Consider the following 18,269-nt stretch of genomic DNA (forward strand, 5'->3'; position numbering starts at 1 on the left):
TAGAGGGTCTGGGGATCTTAGCTCACTCTACCACATCTATGATATACCTATTATTTGGTATTGCCCGTAATTGCCAATTATATTTCGGTAATATGGTGGTGGATAAGTCAGGTAAATACTAACATAAAACAATGAATGGATGGTGCTATGTTACCTAAAACATGTGCCAATTCTGCCAAACGCCTGTTTCATCCATAGACTGGGTTTCATCTCTGTTCAGTTCTCTTCTCTCCATAGTTACAGCTCTCTTACCACGTCTATGGTGTAGTATCTACCTCCCTCTGGTGGTAAGGAGTTGGTAGAACGACTATTCATAATAATAATATTCATTCATTCATGTATTGCACTGGTTCTCAACCTTTTTCATTTCAAGGGCCCTCAGTGTGATATACTACATTAAGCCACAGAGCCACAGGGCCCCATTTGATTCAATTTTTGTATCATTGGGACCCCAAACGACTCATCGGTTAATTTAACTCTGAGTGAACCAAATGCAAGGGTCTATAGACCAACTATTTGTTGACAAACATACTGCAACCCTGTTGTTTTGCGGAGCAAATCTTGATGAATGGATGTTGTACTAATGTACTGTATTATGTGAATGTTCTTTGTCATACTGCTGCCGTTTATTGTTTATTATTTACCGTAATTATTTGTATTATTCATTTATTTATTTCTTAACTTTTTTTTACTGAAATAGCTGAAAATACTGTATGTTGTGAACTTGTATGTGTTACATGCACTTGTTTATGTAGCCTACTGTACCTAAAAACATTAGTTTCAATAGTTTCCCTGAAGAGGACTTGTATTTGGTCTAAGGCTTGTTTGTCCTGAATACAATGGTGGGGGGATTAACCTTTTTTTGGTGCACAAATGCTTTATCCCTTTCTTTGACATTTATTAAATCCGTGGTTTGTTAGTTATACAATTAATTAACAATTATCATGAACAAATACTACATTGTTGTGTCATGACAAGCATGGATCAATATTCCAGATAATTTAAAAAAAAGTTGTGCACCTCTCTAAACCTTACACACGCTTGCTTATATTTTCTCTTCCTGTATATCTTTGGGAGCTATTTTTGTGCTACTGTGTAACTTGTACACTCGGCATGCACATTTTGCACGTCACTACTACAGACTTTGCACACTTGTCTTTTTATTCCGTTCTGAGACTTTTAAGATTTTTTTAGCTTGTTGCTGAAACATGTATACTTATTAAATCCTCTTATCTCTCCTTCTATTTTGACTCTGTATCTGCATCATTTCAGTGGCTGCTATAATCACCAAATTCCTTTTGGGTACCAGTTTAGCTCCATCTACCCTAAATAAAGCAATAAGTCATTTCAGATTTCAATTCAAAACACGAGTGAGCAAGTTGATTAAAAAGGTTTTGTTTTAATTTAAACAGAATTGTCAGACAAAGGCACATGATGCATGGTAAAAGAATGAACCAATCACTGTCCAGTGGAGTTGAATGAGTACTGCATGTAAACCAGACCTGCGGTTTTTGTGGGGACATCTTTTTCATTAGATGTGCCAAACCAGGAACAAACGGTCTTAAAACAGTCTTAAAAACAGTCACAAAGACAATGGCAAGTGTCTAAAGTAAGCTGCAAGGGTTATGGCAGACAAATGTTAAACATGGTTCATATTTCATATGAGGTGCTCCAAGACCAAGTTCTCAACTTTGGGGGCCCAGAGTACTGATGTTGTCACATAATCAGGGACTCGGTTGTACCTAGGATACTAGGCGAGTAGAGTTCATTTCCTGGTAGAACAGAAAACCAGCAGTGGTCTAGATTTCTCCAGGACAGGAGTTGAGAACCGCCGTCAAAAGCCAATGTCCATCGGACACACGTGAGCGAATACATTGGCCAGTCCCAAAGGAACACCTCCTGGTCTATCATATAGCACCACTTCGGTCCTCTGATACTGTCTGAGTCTTCTGATGACTGATTCATCAACAGGAATAGCAAACGAACGACGAAAACAGAAAACGAGCGCTCCCATCACAGTGTAACAAATCTCCTCTCAATCACAGTATTTTTAACAGACAAATAGATTACCAGACTAGACAAAACACACATAGAAATAACTGAGGAAGGGACTCAAATAATTGTATGTATGTAAATTAATGTCTGCATGTGTGTGTTGGTGTATGTAGGTATGCATGCATGCATGTTTGTGTGCACTTGTGTGTATTTGTGAAAGTGTAGTATGTTTGTGCATAGGGTTCGAGTTAGGGGTGGAGATGACAGGTACACTTTCTGAGGGACAGACAGATGTGAATTTTGAGCAGCAGCACGGCACCAGCTGGTCCAATCGAAATCCATCCGAATTCAAAGGTACATTCATGTTCAACATGGTAGTTGACATTTCTGAGGGACTGATTTTGTGTGCAGCCATGTTGTCATTCATGAGAGAATGTGGTGTTTTTAGTTATTTTGGAAGTAAAGGTAAATGATACTCATCATTACATTAAAAATGCATTATTTGTGATTTAAATAGTTGTTGTTTGCAATATGTAACGACCCCCGCTATTGTACAGTATGCTTTCATGGGAGATCACACCCCTCTTTATGGGAGCTCAGCCCTCACTGGCTCCCAGATAACTCGAACCCCGTTAGCATGCATTGGTTGTATAGGTCTGAGAATCTGTGAGCATGTACATGCGTGTGTGTGTGTGTGTGTGTGTGTGTGTGTGTGTGTTATTTTGTCCATGCAAATTGCAATTCACTATTTGCAAAAAAACGAATGCAGAATTTTGGGCCCATAGCCTTACAGTGGTATCAGTGGTTATTATTATTAGGGATTTCTCACACCCACACTAATGTCATTCCTTCACCTGCCCCTGGCAACCCCCGTCGCTCCCCCGGAAGATTTACAAAACATTTCCCACTTAAATCATACATTTTTAAAAAGTAGTGGTCTCAGGAATATATACAGTGTGTGGGGGTATATATACAGGGTATATATTATATATACACTGTATATATACTATATATCTACTGTATATATAAATAAATCATATATTGCACTTACAAGGTAAACAAGACAAACTTTTGCGAGATGACTGTCCCTATGGGACAGACACAAGGCAATAAGGAATAAGGTTAACATTGTGAGACGATACAAACAACATTTAGGCTACAGAATGTCCTTCGCCTTTCTAATAATGCTCTCATCTCTCCAATGTCCTCAATCATCAACGCGCTAGCCTTCCGCGACCGGCCCAGAGATCGAGCTTGAGGTTGTATCGCGTGTTTGTGCACTTGCATGCTTGTGAAAATTCGATCAATGTTAAAAGTCAGACTGAAATTTTAAAGGGGGATATTCATAGCTCATAGCTCAAGTAAAACCCCCTGCTGCTGGTCACTGACGCTGCAGTTGTGGAATATCTTTCTTCAATTGTCACTGATGTAGTCTAGTCTACACTTATACAGTATTGTATGACTATCAACAGCCATGAGTGCATTTTGACTTCGTTAAATTACTAATCAAGTAGGATATTTTTTTAACTATGGGGCTCACATGTAGGACATGCTAAAATTGTATTCTTGATATTAGTATTCAATTAATAAAAAAATCGTAAAATGAACATGTGAAAACATGTCCTCGTTCTAGACAAGAAAAACTATTGATTAAAATTAAAAAGGTGTTGATTAACGGTTTGACTTTAAAAACCCATCGACTTCCGTGTCTTCTGGCGATTGTACAACCAATCCTTTCAAAGACGACCTTCTATAAAGAGACGACTGACGATTAGCTCTGCGTCAGACGTTCGTTCGCCATCAGGCCGGCACGAGCATGCTGTCCACGGTGCACTGCAAATGCTCCCAGTTCCTCCAGAATATGGCGAGAAAGCACACGCCCAGGAAGGTGGCCACGACGTGGTGTCGACTCCTCATGAGCGGCGCGGCGAACTTGGCCGCCGTCGAGACGCACACCAGGATGACCGTGGCGATGGCCAGCATGATGTTGATGCTCTTCCCCAGCAGCACGCGCGCATCGCGGCTCTCCAGCTGCACCGTTTGCTGCTGCTGCTGCTGGAGCTCCAGCTTGGACACCCGCGTCTGACACGACTCCAGTGCTTCCTACGAGACGGAGATAGACAAGAGAGATGGCAATCGACATCATGCTTTATGGCTCTAGATCAGTGGTTCTCAACCTTTTCAGGCCGCGACCCCACCCAAAATAACCACATTTGAACTGGGGACTTCAGCACTTGGAATGTAGAAGTTGAGGCATTCAATTTTGTTTGTTTGACTCGGTTGCACAGATTGTGAAAATAGCAGATCTTCAAGCTCAGAATGCCTCGCATTGCGGGCTTGCAGATCGGCTATTTTCACAATTATTCTGTTCTAGATGGGAGACAATATAATTTGAATCGTGAGATTATTCTACACCTTGAATCATGCATACGAATGTTCTTTTGATGTAGTTGAATGGACCTGCATTCCTATGTACCTGTATGTCTCTGGCTCGTTCGTGGGCCTGGTAGGCCACCCGCTCTTCGATGCTAGCCAACTCCTGCTTCAGGTTAGCCGTCTCGTTCTGGTGAAGCTCTGTCAGGTCATTCAGCTGGTCCTCCAGACGTTCACACCTTGTGATGAATATGCAGGTCAGTTACTATTGCGGCAAAATTGCAACAGTCACTGTAAACCATGATTCAGCAGCAAAAATGCATTGCTGTTGTAACAGTAATGTATTAATTTGGCTTAGTGATAGTTTCAATTGATGGGAAAATTATGGATTTCATTTCATCATGTGAATTGCCAAGAAAAACACAAAGGTCTGGATAAGCAAAACGGTAAACTTGACATTTGATGTCACTGGTCAAAAATTCTGGATTGGTCCATTTCAATGTTTTATTCGAAATTTGCTGGGGTTGGAGAAAAATGTAAGCTAATGCATATATTGTGTAGACTGGTTGAATTTGTATTTATATTGCGAGAGATACGTTATCATACTGTATTAGATATCATGTAGAAATACTTGGGTTGCATACTGTATGTCTGTCTATCATCTGTTGCCCTCTACTGGCTGTTTCCAGTACAACATTAAACCCCACATCAGTGTGATAGGATCAGTCCTTGGTTTCCTGAAGGTGGCATACCCGTTTCCAGTCTTGGTTCAGTTCCCCATAGCTTTGCTTGATTGGCACGGCAACAGATTTTAATCGTAAATATACATAACATGACACTTTAAATCTGCTGCTGTGCCAATCAAGCAAAGCTATGGGAAACTAAACCAGAAACAGATATGACACTTCCAGTAAACCCAGGACTACGGTTATGCACACATTGCACAGTGCCTGTACTGAATGTAGCCAGGCCCCAATTCTATCAAAATACGAGGCCAATAAATGTTCGTAATTGATACTTTCCTTCATTCTAATGTCTCTTCCTGTGCTCTTTTCTCAGATTATTGCATTATATGAAGGGTTACAATGTAGTTAGTTTGTAGAGCTTGTACCCACATAGTCTTATGCTTTTTTTCCATGCACATCTCTTGTAAACTCTAGATATAACAATTTTATTCTGGCAGTCTACCATTTTCAATAGTCAGTAGCCATTGCAAAACCCTAGAATGCCCAGTTCCCAACCTCATACCGTATAAACATTTGTTGATTAAATCAAGTAATCCATTAGTTGACAAATTAGTTGACAAAGAATTTCTTTACTTAATGACAGCACTAAATTTGAGGGGCCAGTCTCAAAAGGTACCTTTCCATTAGGGTTTTGAGCGCGGTACGGTTCGGTGCGGTGGAGAACCAGTTCTGCAGGTGTTTCTACCTCAGCCCGGTTTGGTTGTAACTGCGCTGATCAGCCCGGAAATTGTTTCCAGGCTGACCTGATTATGAGGGTTCAAATGACGTGGGGAATCACTGATTGGTTAAATAACACTCGGAAGAGTCGCGTTGTTTACCAGCGCCGTCGAGTATCTGTAGGATCAGTAGCTTCACAGCTTTTCACATTTCTAGTGTCACTGACAGCTGATTGACTGCCACTGGCAATGGCTGTTGTGCTGTATTTGGTGATCAATCAAATACTGACTCCCAAAGCGGTGACAGTACCTTCTACCTGACTACCTTCCAATTAGAAGGTTGGAAGGTAGTCTTTCAGGTAGTTCACTGTAATTAGGTGACATATTCTGAGACAATGGGGACATCATTTCCAACCTAAAAAGTCATTGTTTTAACAATACTTCCCATACATTTAGTTAAACTTGTACGCTTTATCCCGTTAATCCCATAGAATGAAACAAAAGAGGATATTTAATTTAAGAAATTCAAATTCATGAAACTTATGCAACAAGATAAGCGAGCTGGCACCACAGTACATGGCTCGCCAGTAGTTGGATTGAGTAAATGTGATTGTGTTTGGTCTTTGAAGCACTATGATGAAATGCTCTACACTGCAGTAAACTCTACTAACAGATACAGTACTCTTAAGATCTTCTACTATCCAGTTCTTTCAGTATGTAGTATGTAATGCTGACATCAATGCTACTTTTCATGCACCATTCATTGGTTAGTTCAAAAGGTTTGAGAAGGCTATTGTATGTCTTTAAACAACTTAAAATAATCCTGCGGAAACCCATGGCAGTTAAAGGTACTAGAAGCTGGATGGAAATAAAGACCTGAATCGCTCCTCCTGCATTGTCTGGTTGAGGACGTCGTAGTCTTTCTTGAACTGGGTCTTCAGCTCGTCCAGGTCCTCCTCTAGCTGGCCCTGGGCCTCCCGGATCTCCCTCACCTCCTCCAGGCTTAGGGCCAATTTGCCGTGACTGTCTCCCCCGGCGTCGTGCCTGTGGCCCTGGCTCTGCTCCACGCCTCCAGCCGTGGGGTTCCCGTTGCTCTCGGCCGATATGGAGGCGCTCTCGGAGGAGCACTCGTCGTCGCTGGGGTACTTGGGCTTGGCCATCATGGTGGTGCTGTTGCTGAGCCCCTTCCCCGCCACGTCGGGCGGGAAGGAGCAGGTGCTGTCCAGGCTGGTCTTGAGTTGGGCGATATTGTCGGCGCTGCCAAACTTGTTCCTGATGAGGTTGGCGAACTCCCGCGGCTTGCTGAAGAAGAAGGGAGGGGAGAGGGAGACGCCAGGCCCAATGGTCTTGATCTTGTCCAGGGTCGGGTGCCTGCCGCTGCCCGAGCCGCTCCCCGTCAGCTCCTTGGGAGACTCCCTGGGCATGGTGCTGCTGCTGTGCTTGACGAACGAGTGGCGAGAGGAGGACGAGGAGGGAGTGGGGCTCAGGACGAAGCTTTCGCTGTCTTTCATCTTGCGGTGGTACTGCTCCAGCTTCTTCTGCATCTGGGCAATGTTCTGCGCCGTCTTCTGGTTCTTCTTCTCGAACACGTGCTTGATGCGCCCCACCTGCTGCTTATCGGCGCTGCTCATCAGCTTCAGGTACTCTGCCACGTTCTCGTCCCGCGCCGTCTGTTCGATCTTCAGCTGTTCCGTCACCTTCAGGATCTTCTGCTGGAGGCTGTCCATGCATGAGCGGCTGCGGTGCCCCTCCAGGCCCGACCCTGGACTAGGACCGCCGTCAGTCAGATCCAGGTCCAAGTTGTTCTCGGAGGAACCCCGACGCATCAGCGCTGGGTTGCTCAGGACACTGGCCTCACTGCTACGGTCCACCTACAGGGAGGGAGAGGACAAATACAGATGAGACACACAGAACAGAAATGCTACATTTTTTTTTAAAGTTTAAAACCTAACTGTGAGTGAGGACTGAGGAGAAGTACACATACATGTGTAATGTTGAATTATGTCAGAGAGTTTCTCTAAATAAAGTAACAAGCCAGCTGTAAAACAGACAGCATGGTCTTCCAATCACACATTCCAAGAGCTAATGGAAAGCTAAGCTTCTTTTCCATATGTCTGTATTTTGCACTGATATACTATATGAGCTTATCTTTGTACTTCACATTACATTAGCTCCTCCTCAATATTCCACAATCGCTTGAGCATGACCAGCTGGGTGTGTACTGTACGCTAGGGTTCTTTCTGCATGTTAAGTCTTTTAAAGCCAGTCCCTAATAGTGTGACAGTATAGCAACTTCCACAGCAGCCATTATATACAGTATGAGAGAAGTGCAACATGCGCATTGATGTCACCGATAAATGACTACAACAGACATTATGTATAGGGTTTTACAGTACAGTCCCATTTTTGTTCTTCAAAGGCTCAATATCACAGCAATACTTTAATGTAAAGTATGAACTATTAAGCTTCAATCTGGAAATACAACTCTTCTAAAGTCCTCACTGCAGTACCAAGCCAGTTAAAAGAGGAAACTCTAGTGAGAAACTGCTGTGACATGAAATAAGTAGCGTTAGGGCACTGGTACAAAAGAGAACTGTAGCAGTCGCAGTCCAAGGAGGTGAGAGGGTTATAGCATGAGACACACTGTGCTCAAGAAGAATGCCACACTATTCCTTGATGGATACAACATAGCTGGTACGAGCAGTAAACAGATCACAGTGGTCCAACCAACACAGTAAAATCCTCAGTGTTCTTCTTTTTCTTTACTTGTAACTCTGACAGTGCTCAAAAGAAATGTTACATTTGTACATTCTCAGAGTTAAATGAACACACTCAGGATTTTACAGTGAAGGCTTAGTTTGCAATCAGCAAATCCTCAGCATTTCTACATCGCTGTGGGGAGGTTACGTATACCGGTGGTATGCTAAGTTTCTTGAGTGTGGACTATTACATATACAGAAGATTCCACGCAGATACTCCTTGTCACGTGACAGTCAGGTGTGGGGGGGGGGGGGTTGGGTGACGTGACGGTCGGAGTGCACAAACAGGATGATCAAGCATGAGAAGTAGGCACAGGATGCTGACTAACATAAAGTAGACACAAAAATGAGAGCTAAACGTACACTCAGCAAAGCGGGTCCTATATATATATATTCTGGCTTTTGTTTTGAGTGAATTAGACATTGCCTCACATGTCATACACACAGTTACTGCCATTAGTCAGCGAGTCACACTTTCTAAGAATGTGCTGCCATCATGGCTCTGAGGACTGCACTTAATATGGGGTTCACCGGAATGCATGATTCCCAATGGTATTTCTTCACACTGTATGTCGCCATTTTAAATGCATATACAAAGACACTTGTGGGTGTTTGTTTTCACCCTATGTTCGCTCAGTGGGCTTTCGGCTGTTTTATTACTGTAAAGCCCTTCATAACGTATGGCTGTGAAGGTATTATAAAAAGGCTGACTTAGCACATAGCCGCCTTTATTTACTTGACTGATGCCGAGTATGCATACTCATCCACACACAAATAATCCTTATTTATTCTAACACACGTTCGTTGTATGACCAGAAGAATAGCATGTCTCTTTCTCCCTCTCTCTTCCCTTCCCAGTGTCACTCTCCCCCTCTTTGGCGTATGTCCTTCTTGAACACAAGACTCTTTCTGTGCCGAGAAAACAACTCACACTTGTGCTGCCTCTACACTAGCTGGGACTATGCAGCGATGACCAATCTCCTGCATATGGATTCAATGACCTGACGTACTGTATAGCCTGAGGAGCCCCATCTCCAGTTGCATTCGGGCTCCAGGCAGTGAGCTGTGCAAAGCTTAGCACCTGACAATACAATAGGAATTTAAAAACCCCATAAACCTTCCGTCAAACCCGTTTGTCAAAGGAGGAGAAACCACGACAGGAATTAAATGTCTTCTTCCTCAAAGAGGAAGCATAGAGGAGGCTGGTGGCGTGTAGGCCGCGTCAGATTACCAAGTCTATTAGAGTTCAGAATCACAAACACAAAAGGTTGTTTGTTTGGCAGCGCAGTCGCAGCCGGGACGACATGCTATGCTGCAGCATTACAGTCTTGGCAGTGCTGGGACTGCTCGGGATAGTCCCCCACCATGGCCTCTACTCTCTGACATGTTTAGGATTTCATTCTGCAGCTTGAAGCGCCACAGAGGGGGGGCATTGGTGAAGTCCAGGGGTATTGTGCGGAAAGCACAGTCACGGTACTGGATTGTAAGCACTTACGTAATGTCTTGTAAACCTTATTGGATTGAAAGTGGTAACTAAGAATCGCCTTGTGCTGGGTTTCACCTTACCTTCAAAAAGACCGGATGGGTCTGATTGAGCCGTCAAGATGAAAAATACATTATGGCCTTAATGAAATAGTGGAGACGACTGGCAGCTACATTGATGATTCCCTGATATTGCCTGCAACAAGGTCGACCTTGACATGAGTTGTTTCGAGAGAATAGCTACAAATAACTACACAGCTAAAAACATTAAAAAAAAACATTCATTCATACTAGATATTCACGTGCATTGCATGGCTGGTAAGTGAAGCATTGTAGCTTTTACTTGTGATAAAAATGTAAGGCCTTTGGCAGCATGAGGCCTGATTTATGAGAACAGCTCAAATAACAGAATAACACAATCCAGATGTTTCATACACAGGAAAAGCGGGGAGATTCAGATGTTACGCGAGTCCCTCCCTCGTTATCCAGAATGACATCACAATACGCCAAAAACGTGCTGACATGCACCGTCATGCCATTTCCATGCCAAAGTTGATCATGAGTGCTACCCACAGCAACTAGTGCAAAAGTCTCTGGCTGAACTAGCTCTGCTTAAATGAGGGCAATTGTTTAAGGCTGCCCTATTTTTCCCTCCACTTGTCCTAAAGACACACAAGGGTGTTCTCCGGAGGATTTTATTTTAGACAGTAAGGTTTAAGTTGGGCTCAAGGTCCTTTGGGGATTCCAAAGGACACTTGCAAGATGACTGTGTGGGAATGGAAGGCTGGCAGAGACATGGTAGATATTGATTACGCTGCTGCTTATGTGAGCAGACCTTGTGTGTGTGCCGGTTAACAGCCATAGATAGGGTCATTAGGCTGATCTCTTCCTTATGGACAGGTGGCAGCAGTGTCTTCTAGTGGCTAGATGGGATCGTCCTGTGAATGAAAGGTCACAGGTTCAATCCCTGTAACGGGGCTATGTGCATGAATCTAGCAACCACCAAATTGTAAACATTTTTTTCAGTGAGTTGTTGACCCCCCCCCCTACCCGCGCTTATTCGATCTAAAACACACAAAGTTGCATTTGTCTTAACGGTGTGACTATCCACGATCAACATTTGGTCTGTCAACACAGCAGTGTGAGTGAGAGGACCTTCCTTGGACATGTCACTGTTTCAGACAGTGATTCATGTTAAACTGGCTAAAACCATGGCGTATGAAATGAATGAGGCGTTCTGAAATTAACTCCAGGTGAGGTTAACTACATAAATGAGTCACACAAACAACACATGGAGGCCGGTTGCTGTCCAACCCGCGAACAGTCTTCTCCCGGGTGGTTGAAGCCAGAAGGGGGCGAGGGGCGGGGCTGGCGGAGGAGCAATGTTCTCACTAAATAAGTGTAGAGGAATATCTTGCGGAGTTTCAATGTTAATATGTAAATATGGCAACTCATTTAGATGTAGGTTTATGGTTTCCCATGGACTATAGCAGTTGCAATTTCTCTTCTTTCATAACATAATCCCCACACCAAGAGTAAAAAAAGAACAACGCGACAACGGATGATGAGAAACAAAAATACAACGGACGCACGCTTATGAGAAAGAAAAATAAATATTCACTACTACGACTACTTTTGTATTTGACATTTTTCAATTTCTCTAAATATTATAAACTTTCACATATCGCGTATGAAAAGGCTACTATGGGCTACAGTGAAGTCGGACCGAATGACTGAAACGTTTTTTCTTTTTTTTACTCTTAGTGTGGGGATTATGTTATGAAAGAAGAGAAATTGCAACTGCTATAGTCCATGGGAAACCATAAACCTACATCTAAATGAGTTGCCATATTTACATATTAACATTGAAACTCCGCAAGATATTCCTCTACACTTATTTAGTGAAAACATTGCTCCTCGCCCCCTTCTGGCTTCAACCACCCGGGAGAAGACTGTTCGCGTCCAACCCACTTACAGGAGTGTATCTCTAGAGACAGAGAGAGGAGGAAAGAGAAAAGAATAGGAGAGGACTGAACACAAGGACTGAACTGAATCTAATGAGCACGACTCCCCCAATCAACACGGTGGAGAGTGACCCTAATCACCATCGCTGTAATCAGGGATAGAGGTAGTGTGATATATCACATTGACCGATATATCGGGCTTATATTTGCATTTTGTACCATATCTGGATCATTGGCTATGAACAGCGATATAGCAGATTTACATATATTTCAAATGTGTGAAGTCGTTTGTTTCAAAATAGATAATGAATGCACATCGTTAATGTTGACAAAGATCTCGGCTACATTGAAAATGAGGGCCTGCCTCTCATCTGTACTCCGAGTTGAAATAAATTAAGGTTAAGATGATGATGATGATGTAAATTTGATATAATAAAAACATTCACATGGATTTTGAATGGATTAAAAAATAACATTTCAAGCACTATACTTAGATAGCCAATAAGAATGTTTGATGTGTAAAGGGTAAACAATAAACATGCCTGCTTAGAATGAAATACGTGTGCGAGTCAGACAGTAGAATCTGATTCTTTTTAGGATACAGAGTTCGCTACATTAATCATGGATATCGGAATCTTGAGAGAGAAGGAAATTATTGGGAAATTGCTTGTTCCCCAAAATATTGGAATTGCCATTGATGTCCTCTAGTCAGGGCCGTATGGGGGTCCTCGTGGCTGGGGGCTCTGTACATACACCTCACCCCTGCATACCCCCCCAGGCCCCCACGCTGCCCTACTTAAAATCCCTGCGTCTGTTTCACACCATGACCCATTTAATAGGCCCTGACCTCAGCAGCATAAAGATCCAACTGCATTTGTCTAACTTTTTAGCCATTTATTTAGGGGGGGGGGTTGAGAGACAGATAGTGACACTCAATCCAGTCACATCTCAGCTGGGCTTTCTTAGTTAGGCCGCTGGATTAAGATAATGAAACCAAAATGAATTAATTTTTAGTGTTTTTGTTTTTGAGATATCTGAGACACATAATGAAGGGTAGGACCTGATTTTTCACAAAACTTCTTCCTACTCCTTTTTCGAACATGGAATATAATTTAAGGATGATGTTAAAATAACTTTGCCGCTGTTTTTTTTTTAAATCTAAATTTTCCCTTTTTTCCTCTCCTTTGTATTTTTCTCATTTATATGTTCGAAATAAATAAATGAATGAAATGACTTCAGAAGATCAAGGCCCACACGCAAGTGAGTCTTTTTTTCCAGAACCGTGGTGATATTTCACCAGAAAAGCTGTTGCTGATGTCTGCACTTTCAAACATTACTTCCCTCGTTCCCTGTAAAACAAAACCAAACGTTCCTGTTTGCTTAAGAAAATGCCTTTGTTATTAATCCCCTCCCTGACCCCACCCTACACACTCCTAAAAGCAGGAAAAGTGGGTTGATCCAGAACTGGGTTTACTACTCTTTACCTTATGCTAATCTAAAACAATATAGACTATTGCTGCTCAGAATCTGGTATACACCCAAAAAAGCCCCAAAATGCCCTGGGACTGGGGGGTGGTTTCAGTTCAGCTAAATTCAGCACTCCAATTTGTACTTCCGCTTTTGTCTAAACTATGATCTCTCCCTCTTCCAGTGCCATGATGCCAGTCATGAATTGGCATCGAGATCATTGATCCGATCAAACATCCGACACACAAGCCAAGTAGTAATCTGTGAAGACTGGGACAGCATATTGAACAGAATCACAAAATGTGGGATGGGCTTCTGTCACGATACCTCTCTGGGGCAGCACATGGCTGAGAGTGTGTCTAAGTGACTCTCTCTCTCTCTCTCTCTCTCTCTCTCAGCCCCTCTCTACTGATATAAACACATGCATGTGCATGCGAAGCCACGCACGTCGCGCGCACGCACACACACACATCACTGGCATGCTCACTGCGATGGAACAAATCATCTCTTTAGCAGCAGTGCCACAGAGAAGATGCCTGCCAGGCTGCAGTGCTTATTTGTATTCCCTCCAGCTGACCCTCATGGATTCAGACTATCTCAGGAACCCACACCGAGACGAGAAGAATTAAGAGAGGGAGAGTGAAAGATCATAGAAAGAGAAAGAGAGGGAGGACAAGAGAGGAGAGGCCGGTGAGGGAGCTCATCTTTGAAAACTGTCAGAAATGAACACAACCCTCCTCCTCCTCCTCCTCCTCTTCATTGCCATCTGCATCGTCCACTCCAGCTGTCCCTGCTGGCCGAGCTTCGATTGTGAACCTCTGCTTTGTTTGGACGTTAAATAAAATAAACAATGTCAAGTCGAAATAAGGAAGGAACAAAAACCTTGCAGAAGCAGAGATTGATGTCTGAACTTTCCTCAGTGACCTGTGGTTGCGTCAGAACCTTTTTGTCCATTGTCTCCAGAAAAGCTGGTCCACGACCAAATCAATAGCCCATTAACAGCCAACCTCAGCCTGGCCCCGGTGGACTATGAAAGGCAGTCACTGAATGGAATTCAATTATAAAATATGATAAGTATGATAAATACGCAGCTATTGTCAATGGACTGATTCACAGTGAGAGCAGGGACAGCATAATTACACCACACAGAGGTAATAACCCACCCCAGAGACACCCAGATGTGTTGTTCTGTTGCATTGAGTCGCATTAAACGGTGTGATTACAGCGGTCCCTTCCTTCCACGAGGAGGTTGTTTAGCCATTTCCAATCTTGTACAATTCTATTCTTATCTAATAATTCACCATCTTCGCCACTCCACACTGGGGAGGCAGGGGGTGCATTGCACACCACAATGCATGCAAATGGATGCAGATCATTAGTGGGACCAAAATGAGAAGGGGATTTGACTGCATTGCTTCTGGTAAGAGCCACGGACACGTAGGCTATGCAATTTGCTATCTCTGATGATGCGAGTAAAATCAAAATGACAAGATAACATGAATGAAAAGCAAGTAAACAAATCAGTCTTTTTTTTCTTTCTTTTTTTTACACCAGACAGATGGATATCAACAACATGCCACCCTCCATTGAAGCATGCTAAGTGCCAGAGCTGTGTGAGGCAGTGTTCAGTCACACAGACACACATCTGCTTCTTTCATGTCAGTTTTTACAATCAGAATAGCGCTGATCTAAGACAGCTGCAGTGCTGCTGTACTGCATTGATAAGAAATTGGAGGGGGGGGGCTGGGACACCTTTGGAGGTACAGCGGTGCGGAGATGCTGGCAGAGTTCCCTCCAGGATACATGATCTACTTGATCGCAAGACAACGAAGCTCTTCGTGGCCAGTCTTCTTTAAGCCAAAAAAACAGGATCAACTTCTTCTTCACTACATTGGGCAGGGTTTGCACAATAGCACATACCAGCTGCAGTACAGTACGAAACTGACAGTCTGATCTCTCCTAGATCTAATAACAACACACGTTGTACAGGAACAGGACGCATGCTTTAAGGGAGCATTCCTCTCTGTGGTGTCACCTAGCTGGTTGCCTGACTGGGATACCTGAGTTTCAACAGTTCATTCAGTGCAGATCTTTTTATCAGAATAGCCCTTGGGGTATTTTCATACATGTTCTGCACGTTCGGCTACATAGCATAATGTCAACACTGACACGCTACGGCACTAGTGTGTGTCCACACTGTAATTGCACCATGAGCAAGTGTTTTGTTTGGGGAAGCACTAGCAGTACATACACACAAAACGATACATACAGCATTATCTACTGCACCGATGCGGTCTGCCCTAATGATCTTATACCCAGGTTTTGCACGTAATTTTGGGCAGGATATGAAACAATAGCTCTGGACCATAGCGTTGGAAGGAGTTCTCCTTAACGCTATGTTACTTTTCGCCCGTTCCCCGGCGTTCCCGCACAGACCCGGTAGCGCAGTCTCTCGTCTGTAGTCAAAATAAAACAATACACTTTCGCTTCTCACCAAAACAAAGAGGGCTTTAAGATGTTGAAAGCCTACTTTCCTTAGTGGAGACACGTGGAGCCCCCCCACCTCACGTCTAAAGTACACCTTTTGGCCAGAAAAGAAAATATTCCACCGGATGGATAAAATCTTTAGTTGCTCCACTGCACCCCCTACAGATCTTGTCAATAGCAAAATTCCATTGACCAAATCTGTAGGGGGCGCAGCGGAGCAACTACATGTTCCCCCCGTCCGGTAGAATATTTTCTTTTCTGGCCAAAAAGTGTATTTTAGACGTGAGGTGGGGGGCTCCGAGTGTTCCCACTAAGGAAAGTAGGCTTTCAACATCTTGAACCCGTCTTTGTTTTGTTGAGAAGCGAAAGTCTATTTTTTATTTTTTACAACAGACGAGAGGCTGCGCTGCCGGGTGTGTGCGGGCATGCCGGGGAACGTCTGAAACGTAACACAGCGTTAAAGGAGAACTCCTTCTAACGCTTTGGACCAGAACTAATGAAACAATAGTGGCAGCACACACATAAACAGGGTTACTTCTCATATACATTTTTAATGTATTCATCTCTACAACAACATAACTTGGCCTTTAATGGGGCTGAATTTGGGGCAGGCATCCCCAAAGCCTTCACTTAAACGTGTTAATAAAATAACAGCCACTGTGTTCAGATCAGGGACCAGACAGACATTTGCCCTGAACTCATTTCAATGGCTTTGAAAACACAGCATGGGGGGATACTATTGTTTAAGCAGTAAAATATATCATCCGGTACCATATGCTACGAAATAAAATAGGACGCAGCAGCTGTTCAGCCCCACATGGAGATGAACTAGGCGACAGTTTGGAGCCAATCCGATCCTTCGAAATTTGAATTAATCCGAAATTAAAATCATAATTAATTGTAGTTACTCACCATCCGGCCGTTGAGGTATTTTTCTACTTCAGATAAACTTCGCACAGACACGTCGGCGCTGGGCATAATAATATCCCGTGTTGGATTCCTCGTGCACAGTTAAAAACTTGTTGTGATCGGAGTGGATCTCAGTTCAATGGTGGTCTCTCACATACTGCATATGAAGCCGACAGTACATGTCGACCCCCCTCTCCTCACACACACACACAGGCACACACACACAGTGCTCTGCTGTCCACTTCGGCCAACGTTTGACTCAGAAAGGAGTGGAGCAGAAAAACACCAGAAAAATGTGGAACTAACTCCGCCTATCTCTCGCTATGCACTAGCAGCTGAGAGAGGTGGGGTTAAGTCTAATATTATTCATAATACTATGTTTGTATAATCAGTGGTGGAAAAAGTGTCTAAGACATGTTTTACTCAAGAAAAAGTAGCAATACCACAATATTTAAAAAAAAATCTGATACAAGTATTGAGTTCAAAATGTTGAACTTGAATACAAGTACAAAAGTATTGGCATCAAAATACTTACAAGTACCAAAAGTAAAAGTACAAAAATGTTTGGGAAATAAATCTACAAGCTCACAAGTTGTGAGCTTGTAAAGTTGCAAAGTAATAAGTAACTAAAGTTTTCAAATAGTTGTAGTGGAGTAAAAGTACAATATTTGCCTCTGAGATGTAGTGGAGTAGAACTACTGAAAATACTCAATATATATATATATACCTCAAAATTGTACTGATGTACAGTACTTGAGTAAATATACTTATAGTTACTTTACACCACTTATTAATATGTTTGTTGTATAATACCTTCATTTATCCAACAGCTAAACTGTGAAAAGTATCCTACTCAGTAAAACTGCAACATGCTGTATCTATCTCCCTCTTTCAGCCTCCGTCTTGTTTGCCTGATAAAGGGCTACTCGAAGAGGTATTGGTTAAAACCCAAAGACCAGGCATGGGAACAGTCCAACTGGCCCCTTGCTTACATTCATAATCATTGCTTCTGGCCAGGCTAAGCCACCAAACAAAGAACGTTGCATCACAGGTTGTTGAATAACACAGAGACTAGTGTTTGAGTAACAACTTGTTATAGCCAGCACATTCATACATGTAATGTAACCCTTAATTAATGATGATTAATTATTAACTCATACATCAATTCATGTAATTGATGTACCAATCATGAATTTATAATGAATTCATCATGAATTCCCTTTAATTAATAGTCAATATGACTCCATCAACATCAACTTAGCATAACAATAACACCAAAATACAATATCATCCACAAATGTAGTGTTTTATATTTGTTGATATTGTATTTTGTTGATGAATTGAATACATAGGGCCACGATGGTCCCCAGGACTTTTTTGTTATCCGTTTAGCTAAAATGTCTGACTGTACCTCGTGCTGTTTGCATTTCT

General features: G+C 42.7%; 1 protein-coding gene across 2 annotated transcripts; it reads right to left on the bottom strand.

Moving 5' to 3' along the window:
- Positions 1–1,379: 1,379 nt before the first annotated feature.
- Positions 1,380–17,084, bottom strand: LOC311047433 (transmembrane and coiled-coil domain protein 3-like). 2 transcript variants are annotated; one of them, XM_084060151.1, is made up of 5 exons: positions 16,842–17,084; positions 10,847–10,949; positions 6,647–7,641; positions 4,472–4,607; positions 1,380–4,098 (listed from the first exon to the last, which is right to left on the bottom strand). In XM_084060151.1, the coding sequence occupies exons 2-5, from the start codon at positions 10,883–10,885 to the stop codon at positions 3,796–3,798; spliced, it is 1,473 nt and encodes a 490-aa protein (XP_083916277.1). In that variant the 5' UTR covers positions 10,886–10,949; positions 16,842–17,084; the 3' UTR covers positions 1,380–3,795. The 2 variants fall into 2 exon arrangements, with proteins under 2 accessions (XP_083916277.1, XP_083916276.1); XM_084060150.1 differs by lacking the exon at positions 10,847–10,949.
- Between the last annotated feature and the right edge of the window lie 1,185 nt (positions 17,085–18,269).

Source organism: Gymnoscopelus microlampas (genome assembly GCF_963454915.1).
Source record: "Gymnoscopelus microlampas genome assembly, chromosome: 6".
NCBI lineage: Eukaryota > Metazoa > Chordata > Actinopteri > Myctophiformes > Myctophidae > Gymnoscopelus > Gymnoscopelus microlampas.

Bases quoted from the DNA above. Each gene is read 5' to 3' on its own strand.
- LOC311047433 (XM_084060150.1), bottom strand. From the start codon at position 16,907: ATGCCCAGCGCCGACGTGTCTGTGCGAAGTTTATCTGAAGTAGAAAAA. The intron at 4,608-6,646 runs GTCTTTATTTCC...ATTCATCACAAG, and splicing joins ATGCAGGAGGAGCGATTCAG to GTGTGAACGTCTGGAGGACC. The intron at 4,099-4,471 runs GTACATAGGAAT...TCCGTCTCGTAG, and splicing joins AACGAGCCAGAGACATACAG to GAAGCACTGGAGTCGTGTCA.